Source organism: Excalfactoria chinensis, chromosome 5, assembly GCF_039878825.1.
Source record: "Excalfactoria chinensis isolate bCotChi1 chromosome 5, bCotChi1.hap2, whole genome shotgun sequence".
In the NCBI taxonomy this organism is placed as follows: domain Eukaryota; kingdom Metazoa; phylum Chordata; class Aves; order Galliformes; family Phasianidae; genus Excalfactoria; species Excalfactoria chinensis.
Window position 1 is genome coordinate 51,399,923 of NC_092829.1, and position 19,755 is coordinate 51,419,677.

The 19,755-nt window shown below is 43.5% G+C and overlaps 2 protein-coding genes across 2 annotated transcripts in view; both read right to left on the reverse strand.

Annotated features, from left to right (window-relative positions):
- Positions 1-3,369, reverse strand: part of LGR4 (leucine rich repeat containing G protein-coupled receptor 4) — a 58,160-nt gene extending 54,791 nt beyond the window's left edge. Inside the window, exon 1 of the mRNA XM_072338865.1 lies at positions 3,039-3,369. Coding sequence (XP_072194966.1) covers positions 3,039-3,223 — 185 coding nt within the window. The 5' untranslated portion in view covers positions 3,224-3,369. The remainder of the gene's footprint in view (positions 1-3,038) is intronic.
- A 1,696-nt stretch (positions 3,370-5,065) lies between these two features.
- On the reverse strand, positions 5,066-17,965 carry LIN7C (lin-7 homolog C, crumbs cell polarity complex component). The gene is made up of 5 exons (XM_072338547.1): positions 17,808-17,965; positions 13,435-13,553; positions 12,366-12,437; positions 11,821-12,030; positions 5,066-9,595 (listed from the first exon to the last, which is right to left on the reverse strand). Exons 1-5 carry the CDS (start codon positions 17,842-17,844, stop codon positions 9,440-9,442), a joined length of 594 nt encoding a protein of 197 aa, XP_072194648.1. The 5' UTR covers positions 17,845-17,965; the 3' UTR covers positions 5,066-9,439.
- Between the last annotated feature and the right edge of the window lie 1,790 nt (positions 17,966-19,755).

Sequence of the window (19,755 nt, forward strand, 5' to 3'; positions counted from 1 at the left end):
CCTACAAAAATTGCTGGCTTAGACGTAGAGAACACAAAACAAATACAGATCCTCGCAGAAGGAAGTTTCTTTGGGTTCTGTTTTGGTTTTGTGCCCTTCTACTACAGCTTCCATATTTTCCATCTCAGGCGGAGAGTTACCAGCGAATTCCTCTGGAGAACTGCAGAGCTAATTATTTACCAGCACAAACCTGCTTGCACTGAAGTCCAACTTTTTTTTTGCCACACCGCAGACTTATCTTGGTATCTGTTCCCCAAGTCACATTTATGAGCCCCTGCCAGTAAGCACCCAACAAGAAATGACATATTGCTGATATACGTGACCTCAACATGCAAAATAAAAGCCAAGGACCTGACAAATCATGTGTTATGGTGGGGTACAGGGCCTTTTTCTGGGAGGAAAAAAAAAGAAGGAAAAGAGGGGTAGCAGCCAAACATCGAGTTTGCTGCCAACAGAAAACATTCAAAGGATAAAAATACACAGCAAGCTTTGAAACAGCAATGAATTTCACAGAAAGGTTCCCAGCAAACCAGGGGCCTACAGCACCAGGGCCAGAAGGATACCCAGGGGAGAGACAGAGGGCTGTCTGCAGACCTTTAGAAACGAGGAATAAGGAACAGGTCAGCTTCGTTCCCTGGTTCTGGAAGACAGAACAAGCTTTTTATCACTTGCCAGCGTATCACTGGTATATTGCACAGGCAAGTGAAAAACTAAACGGAGTAACTGTAAAACATTCAAACCTCTCATTAGATAAGGCCTCTCTATCTCAGGAGGACAGCAATTAAGCTACACTTTCCAGACCCCGGGCTGTGTCTGGACATCCTTTCTTCTCACCATAACAGCTCTGCTACATAGCATCCCTTGAGCCTCCACCAGGGGATGCAGGGCATGGCAGGCGGGTAACCTGGTGTGTTAGAGGAAGACAGCTCACATCTACCCACTGCATTTCAGTACCATTCTGCAAAGAAAAAAAAAAGAAACACATGCACTCTGCCGAATCCAAACAGTACCATATAATTTTGCCATTTATACATAAACACAGCAGGAAATTAACTCAAACGCCAGACAGAGGAGGTACTCCTGCACCCTCTGTGAGCTGAAAAGAAGACAATCAGCCCCTCTGCTGCTGCTGGAACAACCTGCATGACAATGGGGTCGAATATGATCCTTCCTCACTGTGACATCTTCATCTCAGGAAGCTCTGGTGTAACCCACACCTGACTGCAGGGTACATTCATGATGGAGACCAGCAGACAAGAGAGCTGCTTCATCCTGAACACCCATCTCTGGGGGAAAAAATGGGTAGAGATCCAGCCTTTTGGGAGGCAATGGAAGAAGACAACACTGGAACACCAGACAGTAAAACGAAAGTGTTCAAAACAAAAGCAAGTGGCAATTGCGGGTTTAGTTCACAAAAGGACTGTGGGACAGATGGCTGTCCCGCATGCCTCTGGTAGCAGCCAGGCCCATTTCAGATGTCCTTGAAGCCATTACCCAGAACTACCCGCTTTCTGTCTCCCGCAGAACACTCACGTTAGTAGCATTAAACCCCAAACTTGAATTTCAGTTCTCAAAGCAGCACCATGATCGTGCCCCACCGCGACTTCTTTCCATGAACACGAATGTTTTCTAGCACACAGCACATGAAGAGTCAGAGCAAGGCTCAGCAATGTGCTGCACTGACTACAAAAGCCAAACCACCACCACCAACAACCATCTCAGCATGACTGCCCAGGCATATCAGCTCACTGTGCGACAGTTACATTGCAACAAAGCAGAATCGCTACCTTCATAAACAGAAAACAGGGCAGCTGGTAATTAAGAGTTGCATAAACACCTACCTAAATTATATGGAACAAATGGCCGCCCACAGCAGAAGCATCAGCTAATTAGCCCTGGTCGTGTCCTCCCGACTCCCTTCACATTCCTCCATCTAGCCCATCCCCTCCAGACAGCTCATATGCAGTGCAGCCACACCTCTGTATCTTCCAAAATCCCTTCGCTAAGATGCCCGCAATTGGAAGCAAGCCTTCACCTCTCACTGTTCAAGCTCTATCTCTCCTGATTTAAAAGCAAAGAGCTGCTGCTTTGATACAGTACCCCTAATGTGCTGCCTTCTCAGCAACAGCTCTCCATTGCCAAAACACAGCCATATATTTGTTCCATTACCGCAGAACAATGTTTGCCACCCTGTTCTGAGCCATCTCTGTACTACAGACCCAGCTACCACGGCTGTAATCACAACAAGCCCCGTAGCAGCACTAAGGGGATTTCCTAGCATCACCGTGCTGCCTGACATGGAGCACAAAAAGCTTTCTTCTCGGCACATCGCTAAGACGCTTTGCCATGACACAAACGTGTCAGCTGGAGGGAGTGATTTGATTGTACTTCTTTCTTCGCACAGTAAGCACTCGCCCAGCTCTCCTGGTGCAGCCAGAGCAGGTTCGGAAATGAGCTTCCTATTGCTTGCGTGTCCTGAACTTCCAGTGGCCTTGCTACAAGAGTCTCACTCAAGCGCAGTACTATCACGAAGGCGCACAGTTTTTGTGCTGCAAATAAGCGGAAAAGAATAATAATAATAATAACAATAAAAAGCAAACAAACAGGGACCAGCGGCATCCTTTACGATCACCACAGCACGACACAGCTGGAGAGTGCCCGCTCGGGTTCCAATCACCCAGAAGCAACACACCGCAAAGCACGCACGAGCTCTCCGAGAGCTGACCTGCACGGCAATACGAAGCTCAAGCCGTAAGTCTTTAGCAGCCTGATCCGCGACGGGTTCTTCGGCCGCGCACCCATCCGGCAGCGAGGACACGCCGGTTCCATTTCACCGGGCAGCCCAACCGCGCTGGAGCCGGCGAACCCAGCCGCCGCAGCTCCGGTTCCCCACCTCCAACACTGGAAACCTCACACCGCGCCGCGCTCCGTGAACGCCGCAGAGCTCCAGAGGCGCCGGGCTGCCCCGCCGGCCGCACCGCACCGCGGGCCCCGCTCCCAACACAGCCCCCCCCCCCCCCCTCCGCTCCCCGACTCACAGTGCGTGCGTGAAGGCGCTGAGTCCCGGCGGCACGGCGGCCAGCCCCCGCCCGGAGCAGTCCACTCCTCGGTCCCCGTCGCAGCTGCAGGAGGCCGGGCAGGGCGGGGGGGAGGCCCCGCCGCTGGGCCCGGCCGAGCTGCCCAGGCCCCAGGCGACGAGGCCGAGCAGCGCGAGGCACCGCATCGCAGGGCCCCGCACCGCAGCGCGGCACGGCCTCGCCGCAAAGGAGAAAATAAAAAAGAATAAAATGAGATACGCGATTTAAAAGAAAAACAATGAAAAAAAATACAAAAATTAAAAAAAAAATAAAATTTAAAAAAAGAAGAGAATAGCACCGCGGAGGTGGACAAAAAGCCCTCCCCGGTCGCCGTGCCCGGCGCCGCCCCGTCCGGCGGCCCTGCCCCGCCGCTCCTCAGAGCCGCAGGTAGGGCGCGGGGGCGGCCATGGCCAGCGGACCGCGGGGCGGACGCGGAGCGCGGCACGGAGCGGAGCGCGGCGCAGCTCAGCGCCCCCCGCCCCTCCCGGCCTCAGTCCCTGCGAGCGGCGGCGGCGGCTGCAACAGCTCTGCGCCCAGCGCCGAGGTGCGTATGCTAACGAGGCGGCCGCCCCCCCGCTCCTATTGGTGAGTAGGGGGCAGCGGGGCCGATGAATATGCAAAAAGAAGTGGAGGCGCGGCCAATGGGCGGAGGCGGGCGAGGAAGGGGCGGGGCTTCGGCCTCCCACGGCCCGGGCCCGGCGGAGAGGTGAAGCGGGAGCCGGGCGCCACAGGCGGTTGCGCGGGAGCCGGGGACGGGGCGGTGAGGGCGGCGCCGGGCTGAGCGGCCCTCTGGGGCCGTGCGACAGCCCGGCCGTTCGAGAAGGCCGAGCGGAGATCCTCCCCACAACGCCCTCAGCTCCCCGCACTCGCCCGTTTTCTGAAGGGGAAAAAAAAAAAAAGACGACGCTGTCCTCAAACTCGTGGTTTCTTCCTGTTTTTACCCTAAACGCCCGATGGGGATCTATTAAAAGGTCCTACACGCATAACTACATCACATCTAAACCAAAGCAAATAAGAGAAAGCGCTTGTTTTTCCGTGTGGAAAAGAACAGGTGAGCGCTTCCCCTGTGCCAACGGTCTCACTCCGCTGCCCGCACATAATGGCTGCAGGAGCGGCCTTGTGGGATGGAAAATAATGGGTACGTTTGATTCAGCTACGGATGTCACCAAAAATTGCACTCGGGGGGATTCTGAATTGTTGCAATTGTAAGATGAGGTCTCACCCGTTCCAACGAGCAGCCCCCAAAATGAAGCCTGAGGCCCATCAGCAACATTCCAGTACCTGGAGCTGAGCAGAAGCCAGAGATGGCATCAGTCTTAGCAGCAGATTGAGGCTCTCTGGAGCCAAACTGTTTGCTCTGTGTCTGCATACTGCAAAACACAATAGCGTCCTGCACTCCCAGATGCTATTGAAATACACCTAACGCAATAAATCACCAACTGCTGCGCATTACCTTGCTGCCACTGGAAGCAGCTGAGCTGTGGTGACTGCGCTGCTGCCAGCCAGCCCGTCTCCCCCAGATTAGATTTTGCTCAGACAATGCCACTGTGCTGCTCCAGCAGGAAAGCGGAGCTGCGATAAGAACCACGTGCAGGTGATGTTACTTACCTCTGGAAGTGCACAAGCCAAAGTCAGCGTTCAGGAAGATGATGTCTTATTGTTGGTGGGTTCCTACCCTCACCCAACCACTGCGCTCCGCAGATTTAGTCTCTAGCTAAGCAAGGAGAAATCAGAAACACGGAGCAACTTACCTTCTTTAAATCCTTAGACAGAGGATGGACAAAAACCCACTGACTTTTAAAATATTGGTAACTTAAATATTTGTCTCCTATGCTATCAACTCATGTTAACTAGCCAGGAAAGTGGGATACTACCAGAAACAATGCGAGAGGTTGAAGAAAATGAAGCACTGAGGGAAAAAATGGTTGTTTAACTAATTTTTCTCAATAGGACGTGTCATTTGAATACAAGCCAGAGGTCTGAATATTAAAATATAACAATATTACTCCAGGCTTTTTATTAATTACTTTCCTGGTAGGAAAAAATTATCAATACATTAAGCTACAGAATTAAACAGACACAGGATTTGTTTGAAGCACGTCCCACACACCTCACATAGTAACATGGTTCTAGAAGTAGCTTCCAGTAAAGATTTTATGAGCCAAAGGATCACAGAAACCTGGTCTGCTCCACACCTTTGGCTTCCATGCAGCTTCAAGCAGTTGGTCTGTCCACCATGGTCACACCTTTCCTTGCACCAGCACAATTCCTTTAACGCTAGACAGGCAACAGAAATCAGCTCAAAAAACTAAGTCATAATTGGTGTCTGCTGGGATACCAAATTGAATCTGCTTGGTTCACAGCAAATGCCAACACAAGCAAGCATACAGTTGAGGACAAAAAGGTGAGAGGAATACAGCAGTCAGGCTGCTTCTTTGTGTTAATACGCAACCAGTTTCAGATACGCAACTTGTGCTTTTACACAGTTTTTGTCTAAAAATCTGAACCATAGTGAAGTAGAACTTATGTAGCCAGAGCATGGAAACCCTTTGCATTCCAAACTGAAGCATTTCTCCCGCCTTTATCTTGGTTCATAACTTCAGGCACATTTTTCTTATAGACCTCACAAGGTCTTTCAGCAAGGAATTACAGATATTTAACACCTCATTACCAGAGATACTTGCTTCAAACAATTAAAAGATAATATCTGACTCAGAATAACATGCACCATGTAAGCTCACGCAGTGGAAACTAAGACGGTCTCAGAAATACAGGAGGTCCCAAGATACCACGTGTGCTTTACAGCGCTCTTAATTCTCATCTCTATGACAAAGGGAAGGTTCAGAAGCAACCAGGAAAAACTAAAAACCAGGATTTGAAGTTTTACTTTGCACGCCCACCCACGCAGAGTTTACACTACGCCGCTGAGATGATAAACACCCAACTACAGCTGTCTGCAAAGAGTACCAAATATGGAAACTCAGGGGGAAAAAAATATATATACACAAAAACAATGCATGAGAAACTTTTATTTTTTCTGTTGATAAAACCCAAAGATTCCTCACAGCAGCAACAGATGCAGAACTTATCTGCAGAAATGATATCTCGTCTTAAACTGTTTGCATACCCAAAGATATCAAGTGTGTAGGGACTGCATATTAACACAGTACAGGCACTGCTCAGTAGTAAAAGAAATTAAGCTTGTTGGTGCACCTTAATCCACCCTTTCCTTACTGTTATAGGTTTTCATAGTACTAAACATGACTGTTAATGAGTTTTCTGCTTATCATTTTGTTGTTATTGCAATTAAAAAGCCTTTTAATAAACGCTACAACTTATATGCCCAAGACCCTTCCCCTCATGTTGTAGTGGATGACAAACTGTATCCACATGCTACACTTCAGAATGACAATGCTATTGCATTTAGCAGCCCAAGCTACACTAAAGTAAGTTACCTTAGAGTAACAGAAACCACTGCTTTGTTCAGTAACACCGAGGGGTAGAGGTCCTAAAAAACCACATTTCTACCTCGCATCCATACCTTTAATATTTATATATATATATATTCTTATATAGCTCTAAAAGAAGTCTCTACTATCTTACAATTAAATTAAAACACACCCACGACTGCGCTATCTAGAGATTTTGGTCTGAGTTCTTTAAACATTAGTTGTTCCATAAAAATATACAATTCAAACAGCACGGTTCTACCAGTGACATGAGGCCTTAAAATACAGGCCCATGACAGATAATAAACCATGCAATTCAGTGCTCAATGTCATCTAACTGTTAAATATTTATACTGTATTTTCAAACTCCCAGTATCTTTTAAATCCCAACTTCTATTTGCAGGCTTACCATGCTTAGAAACATGCAGAAAGGAAAACGCGTTTCTCACTGGCCTGTAGTGATCACATTTCTTCTTCTCCATCAACTAGACTGAAAACGCACAGACTTCATGCTGTCGTTTTTAGATCCTTAACCGTTTACCTTCTTTCACATACTTGATTATTTCACAGTGGATCGTTCTGCTCCATGTGAACAGACTCGGGAACAGTCACATGGTCAGAACTGCACTTTTCAGTTTATGCCTCTAAGAATGAAGCTGCTAAAAATCAATTAGGATGCACTCATAGCTGCCATACAAGTGAACAGACTCCAGTAGACAATCAAGTTAATTATAGATATAGACCAGAAAGTGAAGCTTTTAAAATCAAGTATGCAAGTACAGCATCAAACCTGATAGGTTCCAAGAAGTATACCTCTGTCCAGATAAAGGTTTTCTAAATGGCACGCCACCATCAACCAGTCTTGAGCAAGGACACGAAGCACTTAAACCTGGAGGCTTCTTATTACCATCCCAGCACTATTCCATATAAGCTTTTAGAGTGACGTCGATGCTACCGTTTCTACAGCCACGAGCCCTTCAAATCAGCAGCAGTTCAGTGATAAATCCCAAACAAGTTCACCCCAGGGTTACTTGACATGCAAGTCTCAGAAAGTTTTACTCTTACAGATGCAATGATACGTGATTTTGCTACTAACTACTCCGAGTCCTGTACAGTTACTCTGTAGATATGATAACAATAAGACATACTAAAACCACAAAAAGAGTTATGACCGTTAAAATAAACTTTTTTAAAACAGCAGAAAGTCAGGGAAATGCCTGAAATCCTTTTGAAAGCATTAACATATCTTCTGTCTCTGAATATAAAAATACATATAGTGAACCCAGAACTGCAAACGCAGTTAACACCTTCCCCCCCATTAACCGCTTGAAAATCAGTACAAAACAATGTAAGTTACAGGAATGGTCGTTGCAAATTTGTCAATGTGAGTTATTACAAAGTCATCACACGAGGACACCAATTGTACATTATTTACAGGTGAGGTAAGAAAATTTCCAGAGTAACAAATTATGACTTAGCAGAAGTGTAAAAATAATGTCTTCACCGAAACGTTATAAAACCTGGTAATTGTTATCAGCTATGTAGTTGACCACGATTACATTTTGTACTTAATATATACCACGTTCTTAAGAAAAGTGCCAAAACATTGCTACATAAAAACCTGCTTTGCAAAATAATTCAGCAAGAAAACTGAAGATGTTAAATGAAAAAGCAGAACAGGAAAACAAAGAAGTGATGTCAGTCGTAGAAACAGGTCTTGTTAAATGCGTTTGAAAAACCTGAACTTGTTTGCATGCTTTTTCTAACGTGAAAAAGATCCATTCAAAGCAACATGCATACGTTCTTCTCAGGGTACCCTAGCTGATTCTGAAAGGACACATTCTTTTTAAACTGTGAAAAATGCAAGGAAATTGAGAAGAAAAGTTTTAAAAGAAGGGTGAACTGCAAAGGCTGGAACTGGTGGCAAAAAATCCTGCTGGAAACGAGTCCATACTGACGTACTCCAGAGGTCAGCACTAGGGTCCATAGTGTTGAATAGGTTCGGCGCCAATGGGGCGATGGGACAGAGTACACTCCCTGCATGCCATTCCAATGAACCTTGGGAGGCTGCAGAAATGAACAATCAAGAAACTCAACGTTTAACAAAAGAAAGTGCAAGTCTTACACCTGGAGAGGAACAATCCGCACCAGCACAGGCTGCTGGCTGATCAGCTGGAAAACAGCCTGCAGACAAAGATATCAAATTGATTATAAGTCACTAACGCATCACTGCTGCAAAAAAGGTCAATGGCCTACTGGTCTGCAGCAAGTCAAGGGAAGTGATGCTTCTTTTCCACTCAGCTTTTAGGAGACATAATTGATGTGGCTGCCTTCGGGTTCCCCAGTGCAAGAGAGACGTAAGCATACAAGATCATGGCCAGAAAGCTGATTTAAGTGATTGGAGCATCTGACAAACAAGGAGAGGTTTAAGACAACCGAGATTGTCTAGATTGGAGAAGGCTCAAGGGTATTCTTGTGTAAATGCCTGATACGGAAAAGTTAAAACAAATGAAGAAAAACTGACTCTTCTCAGCAGTACCCAGTGACAGAACAAGAGGCAACAGCCGTAAACTATAATATAAGCAGCTCCATTTAAACAGAAAAACATATCTTTTTAGCATAAGGGACATCTAAACACTAGAACAGGTTGCCCAGAGATCTTGTGGAGTTCCCGTCCTTGGAGATGCTCAAGACCCAACTTGTCACAGCCCTAAACAACCTGCTCCAGCTGACTGCCCTCTAAGCAGGCAACTTGGGCTACGTCATCCCCAAGAGTCCTTTGTAACCTCACTTATTCTGCAATTCTATGACAATGGACAGCAACTTATGTACCCCGGGCATTGCACTGACTGAGTCAAACCAAACTACACAATGTAAAGGGCATATATTTCCTTGAAGTTATTGCATTCTACGTTAGTTTTGCTGCCTGCGTTTCGCCGATCTCATTTTTTCAAATCTTGACTCCATTTCTTCCAGCACCTTCGGTGTGTATCGTACAACCAATTTTACCTTCCCTTGGGCTGCCTTCAGTAGTTCTACTGCTTTTTCATGGTGTTCACCTTCGACGCTCTGCAAAGCATAAATCATTAAGTATCATATTAATGAAGACATACAGTGGAAATATACTTGTTTCGTTTTTCTTTGTCTATATAGTCAACTGAAACATTCACGTTTCAAAACTTTACAAGAACAACACCACCCAAGCTTGGGATTTATTCTCTGGCAAATCACTCCAGAGTGATGATAAATATACCAATCAGTATTATGAAGAGTAGTGCAAAACTTCTGGTTATGCTTATGTTAAGTCTTTACATACATTTACATCGGATAAGTGAAACAGGGAGAACAACGAGCAATTTTGAAATAACTCTCAAATCAACAACTTCAGAACACTTTGTCTTTTAAGCCAAGATGGTTTCTCTTCTATAGTTACGCACTTTGTATTTCATAGTTGTCCTCAATTTGCCTAATAAGCTACTTCAAATTATCTCGCATTTCACTAAGGACAAGAGCTCACATACAACTGCAAGATAGCTGCCTTTTTGATGTTATCCTATGCTACAGCAAAGCAAAACACTGTCTACTGGACACCTGCAGCAGAACCCATTCACCTGATTATAGCATTTAAGCAACAATTCTCAGCAACATCATCCAAATATACATTCCTAGATAGCACACATTCTATCAGCATAACTTATTTCTTCCAAACTTATCAAACAACAATGGAACTACCCCAAGCCTACCTCCTACTGGTGCTATTAGAAGCTAGAAGGCAGGTGATGTACCTGCTGATTGGAGGGTTTCCCCATTACTACAAAGTTACTTACAGAAAGAAAGACAACAGTTAAAAAAACAAAACAAAACAAACACCCAAGTTATTTCTCTTCTGTCAGACTCAGACAACACATACATTTGAATGTTTTCATGTTTGTTATTCAAGTGGATGTGTTTTAAGACATACCCACTGCCATTCCAGCAGCAGCAAGTTACTTCTTAAGAATTAAATTGGCAATTACAAGAATGTTCATCATGTTTCCAGATGACAGAAATTAATCTGTGAACACCAAAAGGCTCTTCCTCTAAGCCTGCTTTCTTGCAGTATTTTATTCTCTTACTGTATTTTTACAATAGCTATTCATACGTGTATGCACAGATGCAGCTGTTATTAGCTGGGATTACTGTCAAACGATCAGAGTGTTTTGGGGTGTTGCTTCTGCTTTGTGAGGGTCTGTAGGTGAGGAAGGCTTTAAACAGCTGACGCTTTATGGACAGCTGACCTGTCCCTTGACACCTTCTAAGACCAGGAAGGCTAGAGCAGGGATAGTTGCACCACTAAGGACATGATTACTCATACATCTCACTCATTATACTCAGGAGCCAAGCATGACAGAGCTCTTCACTAGCAGGCACCTCCCAGAGTACCAAGAACCAGCAAGTCTGGATTCCTTTCAAGTGTCAAAAAAACCAAAACACTCAGGCTAAGGAGCATAACATTTAGTTAAACTCTCAGTATTAAAATAAAACTGAGTTTGCAGATGTAGCTATGGGAACATTAATGCTAAGCATATGATGGAAGCCTCTATAAATAAATCCAGAAGTTTGAGATTAACATGCATTTGACAAGCAGCTCTTGTAAATCAAAGCCTGCCCATAGCCTCCTCTTCCCAGTCATTCTGTTTTTGTATTGCAAGTTGGCAGAAGAGGACACCTGTTAAAAATAAATAGCTCCAACAGCACTTCAGACACGCACTCCTTAAAATATAAATCTTGGTTTTGAAGCTTACAGCAATTAAGTAAAGATAACTGAAGATAACACCACCTTGTTTTTCCATCTTGCTACAGCTTTCATTAAGCAGTAGTGCTCTTACTGGGATAATGACGCCAAAGAGCCCCTGCTCAGTCTACCATAATGCATCATAATTTACTACTTACCTTTGAAGCTGCAGAAAACTAAGTTAAAACCTGCATCATCAAATTGGATAAAACAGGAAGCCATAATGGTAGTTTAATACTATTTCAGAACAAGACCTACCAGATTTATACAATTTCTCAGAATCTGAAACATTGACATAAATAGCGCCCATCCCAGTTGAAAAATGCAACCAAAACATAATCCAAGAACTCTCACTGCACACAATTAGGTTCAGAAATCTAAGGAAGATGTTCTTGAGAGGACAAAAAGAAGCAGTTTTGCTAGGATCAAAAAACAAGCTCAAGCTTGGGCCATGTATATTCTACGTATGCCCCCAAGTGGAGACAAGTAGTTACTGCTATAGAAAGTGAAAAACTCCTACCACTCCGTTTACAGAAAGGAGCTGGTCTCCACGTTTCAGGCCTCCGTGCCTATCAGCTATACCACCAGGGATAATTCGGGAGATATAGATGGGAGAATTTTGTTCTTTGCCTCCCATGATGTTGAATCCAAGACCTTCTTCAGTTTTCGGCAGTTCAACCACTCTGGGATGCGAATGACCTTCACTAGCAGCAAATGCAGCTACAGTGGCCTGTAAAAAATAAGATCTTGCTATTTACACGACTACAGACTCCTCAGCTTGACACAGTGAGCAAGCTGAAAAATTATGTTTATCTTAAAGCGCTAAAATATTAAGACAAATCAGATCAATTTCTTAAACAACATCGGGATAAAAAAATTAGAACTCAAGGAAGAGAATATAAATGGAAACAACTTAAAACGAATGTCTTTTGTTATCCCTTTTAACAACCTCATATGCTTATCCACTTGACCAAACACCTAGATAATACATTTCCAGATTGTAAATACCTTTCCTCAGCTTCGAAAGTAACAAATTAATGCATTTTACTCAAGTTTGGTGTTTACCTTCGCTGTTGCATTAGCTCTCACTTCTGGGCTACTGCTGATATCCACAGTTTCATATACATGTTCGTACACCTTTGAAGATAAGACAACTTAAGCTGAAGAGTTATTTTTCTGCTTAGGTAACATAACAACCAGTTACAAATTAAAATTGCATACATGAAAAAAAAAAAACATACCAAACACCTTTAACAAATGATTCCCTGATGCACTGCAAGGTGCCAAGTAAAGTACCTACCATACTACGAAGAAAAAACTCTCTCAGTATCTTTACTGCTCAGATAAACCACACACATTCTAGGTCTCAACCCAAATCCTCTCACTTGGTAAGCATACAGACCTCACCACGACATCTGACAGCAGATATGGGTGACTAACTTCTCATATTTAATTCAATTGGACTTTTCCATAAGGATGCATGAAAAATTATGCAAGGGTGGCTCTTCAAAGCTCACCCAACAATCAAATCTGTATTTCCCTTCACCTGATGCAACCAAAATACCTAAAGAAAGGCTATTGAAAACACAAAGGCCATAAGAATACTAATGCTAATTGGGTTAGTGGTAGTTAACACAACAAACGCAGTCCTTCATAAGATGAAAACATCAAGAGGACTTCCACGTCCACAAAAAGATCTTGCAAATTACTGCAGGTGTTATCAGCAGTGGGAGCACCATCACCACCACCAACAGGAGGATGCATTCAATCATCTCAAACTACTGAAAGAGCATCGGAACAAAGATGATGTGTGCAAAGCTATGATGCCAATCTAGCTTAAAAGAAGAGGCTATTTATACTTTGCCCATTCTTACCAGCCAACAGCATAATAGGACACTACCTGCCAGCAAGGCAGCTATATAACCTCCAAGAAGCAATTCGTTTCTGAGCCATTGTTTAATACGCTACACCTATAGTACCCCTAAACTGTTTTCTTCTCAACTTGTAAAAAGTAAGTCGTCTTCTATAAAGCTCCATAAGTCAAATTCAGTTTTATGAAGGAAGTGTTAATGCACTGAACGTTTTTCAAAGTACCACTTTTAATGCAAGCTAATTGTTTACACAGTTAACTTACCTCCCTTACAGCATTACAGAATTCACTCTGAAGGACCCTTTGCAAAGCCTGTAGTTTCTGCGGTGGCACTTCTCCACTTCTCTGTAATTTTTCCAGCAATTCAATTGCTCTGCAGATATCTACAGGAAAAAAAAAAAAAAAAGTATTCATTATGAGGAATGCCCGAAAAGTTCCTACTGGTGGCTTTGTTTGCTTTTGTTTTTTTAAACAAAGTTAACACAGTAGCGCTGTTTTGTACGCATTAAACTCCATAATTTATGTAATGTATGGCTATTCATTTTGTCAAAGCAATCTATAGTATCATCAAGCATGCTAACACTCCTTTTACATTCAAAAACTAGTTTACCAGAAATACACCCAATGTATACAAAAAAGGCTGGCTTGGGCACGAGTAGTCTGTAATTATATTAATTGGATGCCAAACAGCAGCTGGAATCGTAAAAACTTGATTAAAACTCATACCAGTTTGAAAATACTTTCTTACTTCCTCCACCTGCAATGTGCCTGATGTATCAAAGCGCTAGGAAAAAGAACCCAAACTCCTCCATGATCTCTGCTGAGCATTCTGTAGTAAGGATCCCCAAACTCAACATCTTTTTTCCCCATTCTTGACATTTCCTGAATGACCAACGCTGTCAGTGAAACCAAAATCTCATCTGAAGAATTGATTTCAGACCAGTACCGAGCAAGATGGGCATCAAACATGGCATCAAAGCTATGTGACATTCTGCAGGCAGCTCTTCAAGAGTAGCAAGGATTAATACTCCTTGCTTGCATTTCTAGAGTGACCATTCTTCTGAATCATGTTAAGTCCATGAACAGAAGTAGAACAGTCTCTCAGAAAAGCAGGTAGACATTATGGTCTTCATTATCAGAGAGGCAGACAGAAGCAGTGATTTATCTACTGCATAAATAAGGCATAGATCATTTTAGAAGATGATGAAGTCTGGAACATGATTACGTCCTAAATGCATTACTTCCCCTTTTCCATAATTAACCTTCAGGGAATCATTTTTCACATGGAACATCTTCTGTGCTGCCATAACGCCACTAAATAGACAAGCAACAGCCACAAACTTCAAGACCAATGTCCATCCTGTTACATTCTGAAATTAAGGTGCACTGACAGAAGACAACCAACCCACAGTTCATGCTGCCCACTTCTGTAAGGTGTCAGTTAGATATCTCACAGACACTAACAGCAGCTGGTAGAGTCAATTAAAGATGGTGTGATGTAACTTCTTGAACTGGTCATCCACTAGCACAGTTAAAGCTGTGTTTATATCATAGACAGGGTGTAAATCACTCATGGAACAGCACCCAATATTACAGTTGCAGTCACATGCATTGCTTCAGATGAGAGCTCAAGTTCATCCTCGCTATTTAGGAAGCATTTTCAATTTTCTAAGAGGATCAGGTATCTAAAGCAAATATGTATCACAATTGAAACCCAATTGCTAACTCCGCGTCTACTGTATTTGCTGCATACTTGCAATTTGTATACAAATTACAGAAGGAAAAAATGCTTTTGATTTCCTAATATGCATTTGGCATTGTATTTGGCTCACAAAACGTTTGGTGAAATGAAAGACAGCAGAGGTGTGATTGTTCATTTTTCCATCTTAGTTATGTAAATCCATAAATACTCTCAGTAAACACTACGTTCAGCATCAATGGTACAAGCTCTCTTTAATCTCCTGAAATCTTGCACTGAACAGCTTGAAGTAGAACAATCAACAAATGGAAGGAAGAAGTCGTTAACATCCTTTGGGAACAGCAGCAGTTCCAATCCTGCAACGCTCCATATATACGTGAAAAGTCTGCTAATGTTAATTCCAATACAACTATCAAATACTCACAGATATTTGCAGACAAATGACTGCTTCGGGCATACGAAGAGCATGATTCCAGACAGCAGCTCTCACAGCCTGTGGTTTATGAATCATGTTAAGCTGTAATGTGTATGAAGTTATCTAACAGTTTGATTAGAACACTAAGAAATTTGAAAAGGGACAGAACTCTACTAATCAAAAGAGCAGCTGCAGTAACCAGCACTCAAGAATTCCACTCACCAATTTCCCTTGTTTCATAACCTCAATGTTTTCTCAAATAAACTCAGCACAGCTCCTACCAAGATCCCCTAAGAGCTGAATTCTTCAACTGTGCAGCCTAAGGCAAAATTGGCTAGTTTGGGATTCGGCTGTCTTTCAGAAAGCACAAAATCAGCTTGTCAAGGTACTGAGAATATACATAGGTTGGACATGGAGTGGATTCCAGCTAGATGAAACTAACACAGAATATGCATTTATTTATTTTTAAAACAGCTGTCAGACCAAAGGACTGAACTAGTGATAAAAAATCCAAAGCACTTCTTACAACTGCGTGCAGAAAAGGAAGATGGTCGACTATCCTGCTGACACAGCCTGCTTCCTTGCAAGCTATACTCAGAATGTCATCAAGCTGTCCTCCTCGGAGTTACCATTACAGTACAGCCAACTGATCAGAACCAGACACAAACAAGTACTGTTTCCATAATGGATTTCAAGGAAGAATAGAGATAAATCCAGAGGTAAGCAATTAAAGACAGACAGACAAACAATACCTCATCATAAACCATCACACAACTGAATATTTCTCTTTTAATCTTTTCAGTGTTTTTAGGTCAAGTTTTGGTTGTTGTTTGTTTGGGGTTTGTTTGTTTTTTGTGATTGCAGGATCATCATTTGAAGTCTCAAAAGGAAAATGCATTTAAACTAAAACAACGTGGTGGAAAAAAATAAAATACAGCAATAGAGAAATGGCACCACTCCATGGTTTGATGTGTGAACAAAACACAGGGGAAAACAGTGTCCTCACACACACTCCTGAGGAGCCACTTCTACTACTTGTGTTCAAATAGTTTAAGATACACATAGATTTACCACACATCACTACCAAACCGTAAGTGTAATTTGTAAATGCTCAACGTAGTTACATCCCTGCACTCCAGTAACTCTGGGTGGCGGTTTTGTGTGATGAAGCTTGGAAGAAGGAACAGACGGGGAGAATTTTCCATTGCCCTGATATGGTAAATATATGGTAACCATTTGAAATCAGCACACTTTCTACACTACCCTCTCTTTTTATAGGCTATATGCCAACAACATTAGCGATGCTCATTTCTGAGCTGAAAATGATTCAGTGTAAGGTTATCTGCAGTCAACCCCATACAATTACCCAGCAGTTGTTAAGTTCTGTAAATAAAGCTCTCCCTTTTATTGGCCCATTACACTGTGCGCCCTTAAAAAAAAAAATAAATAAAAATGGAAAAGCATTAAAACTACCAGCTCTTTTGTTCCAATGATCCCTAAGTAACCCCACAGATTTGTTTTCATAGCAAGAGCATAGTGGCAGGGTAATGAGGTGGAGGAAGATGCTGCCTGAGGTTTAACTCTGCAGACCAAGCAAAAGCAGCTAATCAACTGCCAAAGCAGCTGCCCTAATTAACAAGCTGGGTGGGTTGACAAGCTGCAGTGGGAAGCAAGGTTCTTACATAAGTCCCTGCTTACAGACCTCCTCTCATGCATCACAAGTGATTGGCTTGCTGAGTGGGAAGGAGGGCTGGGCACAAACAGCTGAGTTCTGTGGTAGGCAGCATGTGACGATGCTATGCAAACAGGTTACACATCTACAAAGAAACACTCTGAGGAGTGGACCCAGAGGGGATGGCAAGGAGAAAACACTCAGCTCTTCTAATTACCTGCACTCCACATAATCGCTTTCCTTCTCAAGCACACTGAAGGCAGTTTGCTACTGTTTCTTAAAAGTGCTCGATAAAAGGCACCATAAATAAAAAAGAAACCATAGAAAAAGCACACAACTAGACTTTGTGCCTCATCCGCCTCCATAGCGGTTGGAGCTACATGCCACACCGCACTAACGACACAAACGAAACTGTGAGGACACAACAGAACTCGGCAGAACTCAAACAAGTTTATAAGGGCTCCACCACAAGTCCTGTGCCGATTATAAAACAAGGAGCTGACAGGAAATTCGGAGGCGAGCGCGACCATGAAAACCAACAGAAACCCGAGAGAGAAAAAAAACAAACCAAGAACAAAACAAAAAAAGACCAAGAAGCAGGCCCAGCTAACACACAGAAAGAATCTGGGGCGAAAAGAAAAGAAACAGAGTAAAAGTTCATGAAGTATCTACTGCACGGAGCTGCTCACCCCCCCCCCCCTGCCCGCCGCTAGCTCGGGCGCGCAGAGGCCGCCCACGGGTTGGAGTCCGACCCTGGGACCGAGGCAGCAGCTGAAGCAGCCGGAATCGGAGAGGAACGTGTATCCGCAGAGATGGGGGAAACGTAACCACACCGCAGTAGCCCTACTCACCTCGCTCTAGACGAACCGGCTCACCTAACGACGCCATCTTGTCCTCGCCGCGGCTCTGCCGGAAGTGGCGCAACCCAGCCGGAAGAAGGAGCGAGGCGCGGCCTTGCTGTTGCCATGGCGCGGGCTGCCATGTCCTGTGTGGAGGAGCGGCCTGCGAGCCGGCGGAGCCGGTGTGGGATAAATAAGGCAGTCTTGACTGACATAGCTAATGTTTGCCGTGTTTCCTCGCTACGACACGTTTAACCACTCCTACTCCCTATTAACACACAAGAAGCACCGCCTACGGAGCTCATATCTGTTCATGTGCCACGAGTGCCCCTGGAGACGGAATTATATATAAATCCACTTCTGCCCGTGGGAAATGTGGTGCATGTGGTTTGTGCGTCTGTTTGGCACCGGGCTTATCTACGCATGGGGCTAACACTACGTGGAGTGTCTGTATTAAATCAGAGATAAGTGACGTACTCAGGCTTTTTCTGGAAGAGAGTAGGAGAGCGGCACATTTATTTATACATTAATTTATTCTACGGACTTAGCTCTGCCCGTTTGGCTTTGATTTAGTCTGTGCCTGGTGTTCGCAGCTCTGAAAGAGAAGGGTTCTCGACAGGCCTCCAAATGTCAGCTAATGTGATGGTGATGTACTCCCTCCCCTCTGCAATTCATTTTAATGCCAGCTCCTCTCAGTTTGAAGGATGTCATGTGTGCATTTCAATGAAAAGGTCATAAGAATGGAATTCTGCAGGTGAACAGAATTAAATTCTCACAGGCTTGTTTCCTGCAAGAAAAAGTGTCGGAGCAGCTGGAAGCACAGAGTGTTTCTGGAATAAAACCCAGATGTTTCTATCTCATGCTGGAGCAGGAACGGCCATTCTGTTACCAGTGACCGAATGGTAAATAGCCTGCCCTGACTTCAGACAGATGAGACTATGGAAAAAAAAAGTATTAATATTAGGCAGTATTTCACATATACATCCTTGGTAGGAATACAGGTTTGAACGTATCTTTAGCGTGGTATTACTTGAACTTCCATAAAGACCAGAGGTTCAGAAATTGGAGCACTTGCTTTGACTTTCCTCTAGAACTAGTGAGCTGGACAATGGACTGTCATTCAGACCTCTCTCCATTCTAAAGCATGATATTATGGGTCTAAGAAAAACAGAAAAACAGATTTTATGTAGTACTTCCACTGTCCACTTTATAACACTATCATGCTTAAACTGTATTGTTCCAGGAATATGCTCTGCCCCAGCGATGCCACATCTTGAATACTGTGTCCATTTGTGGGCTCCTCAGTTCAAGGAAGACAGGGAACTACTGCAGAGGATGGAACTTACTTTCCCAGATTATCTTTTATGCAGGAAATCTTGGTCTTTTCTGCATTGTTCTGTGTTTAGCAGGAAAATTAGCAGCGTTATAATCTTGCAAAAGAATTGGGTTGAAGTAATCTCTTATTCTTTTTGCTGTTTTCTTTCTCTTAACACCTATGGTAGTCAACCAACTGAAAAATATCAGAGAAAGAAAACTGCAGTATAAATTCAACAGAGATGTTCTTTCTGATGAAAAAAAGCTACAAGTTACATGTGCACCTTTCCTTTGTCTCCAGGAGAAACCAAAAATGACAGGCTTGTTATTCCAGTGGAAGGAATAGAATTCCAGTGCAGGACCACAGAGGAGAGAAGGAAAAAATGGCTGCAGATGATACAGAAAAAGGAAGCACCCACTTAATTTTTCCTTTCTGAAGTAGCACTGTTAACATGGTGCTGTATTTTTGCAGTGAGGTCTAAGGTACAAAGTTAGGCATTTCTATGATGGAGGTATTTTCCTGCATTGTTGACTTTGAAAACAGAAAAAACGTATTGAATCAAAGAATCAATTTCTAAGTCAGAAGTATATTTGTGATCCCTCACCCTCCCAAAAAAGAGAGAACTGCTGAGTCTGTAGCAAGGCA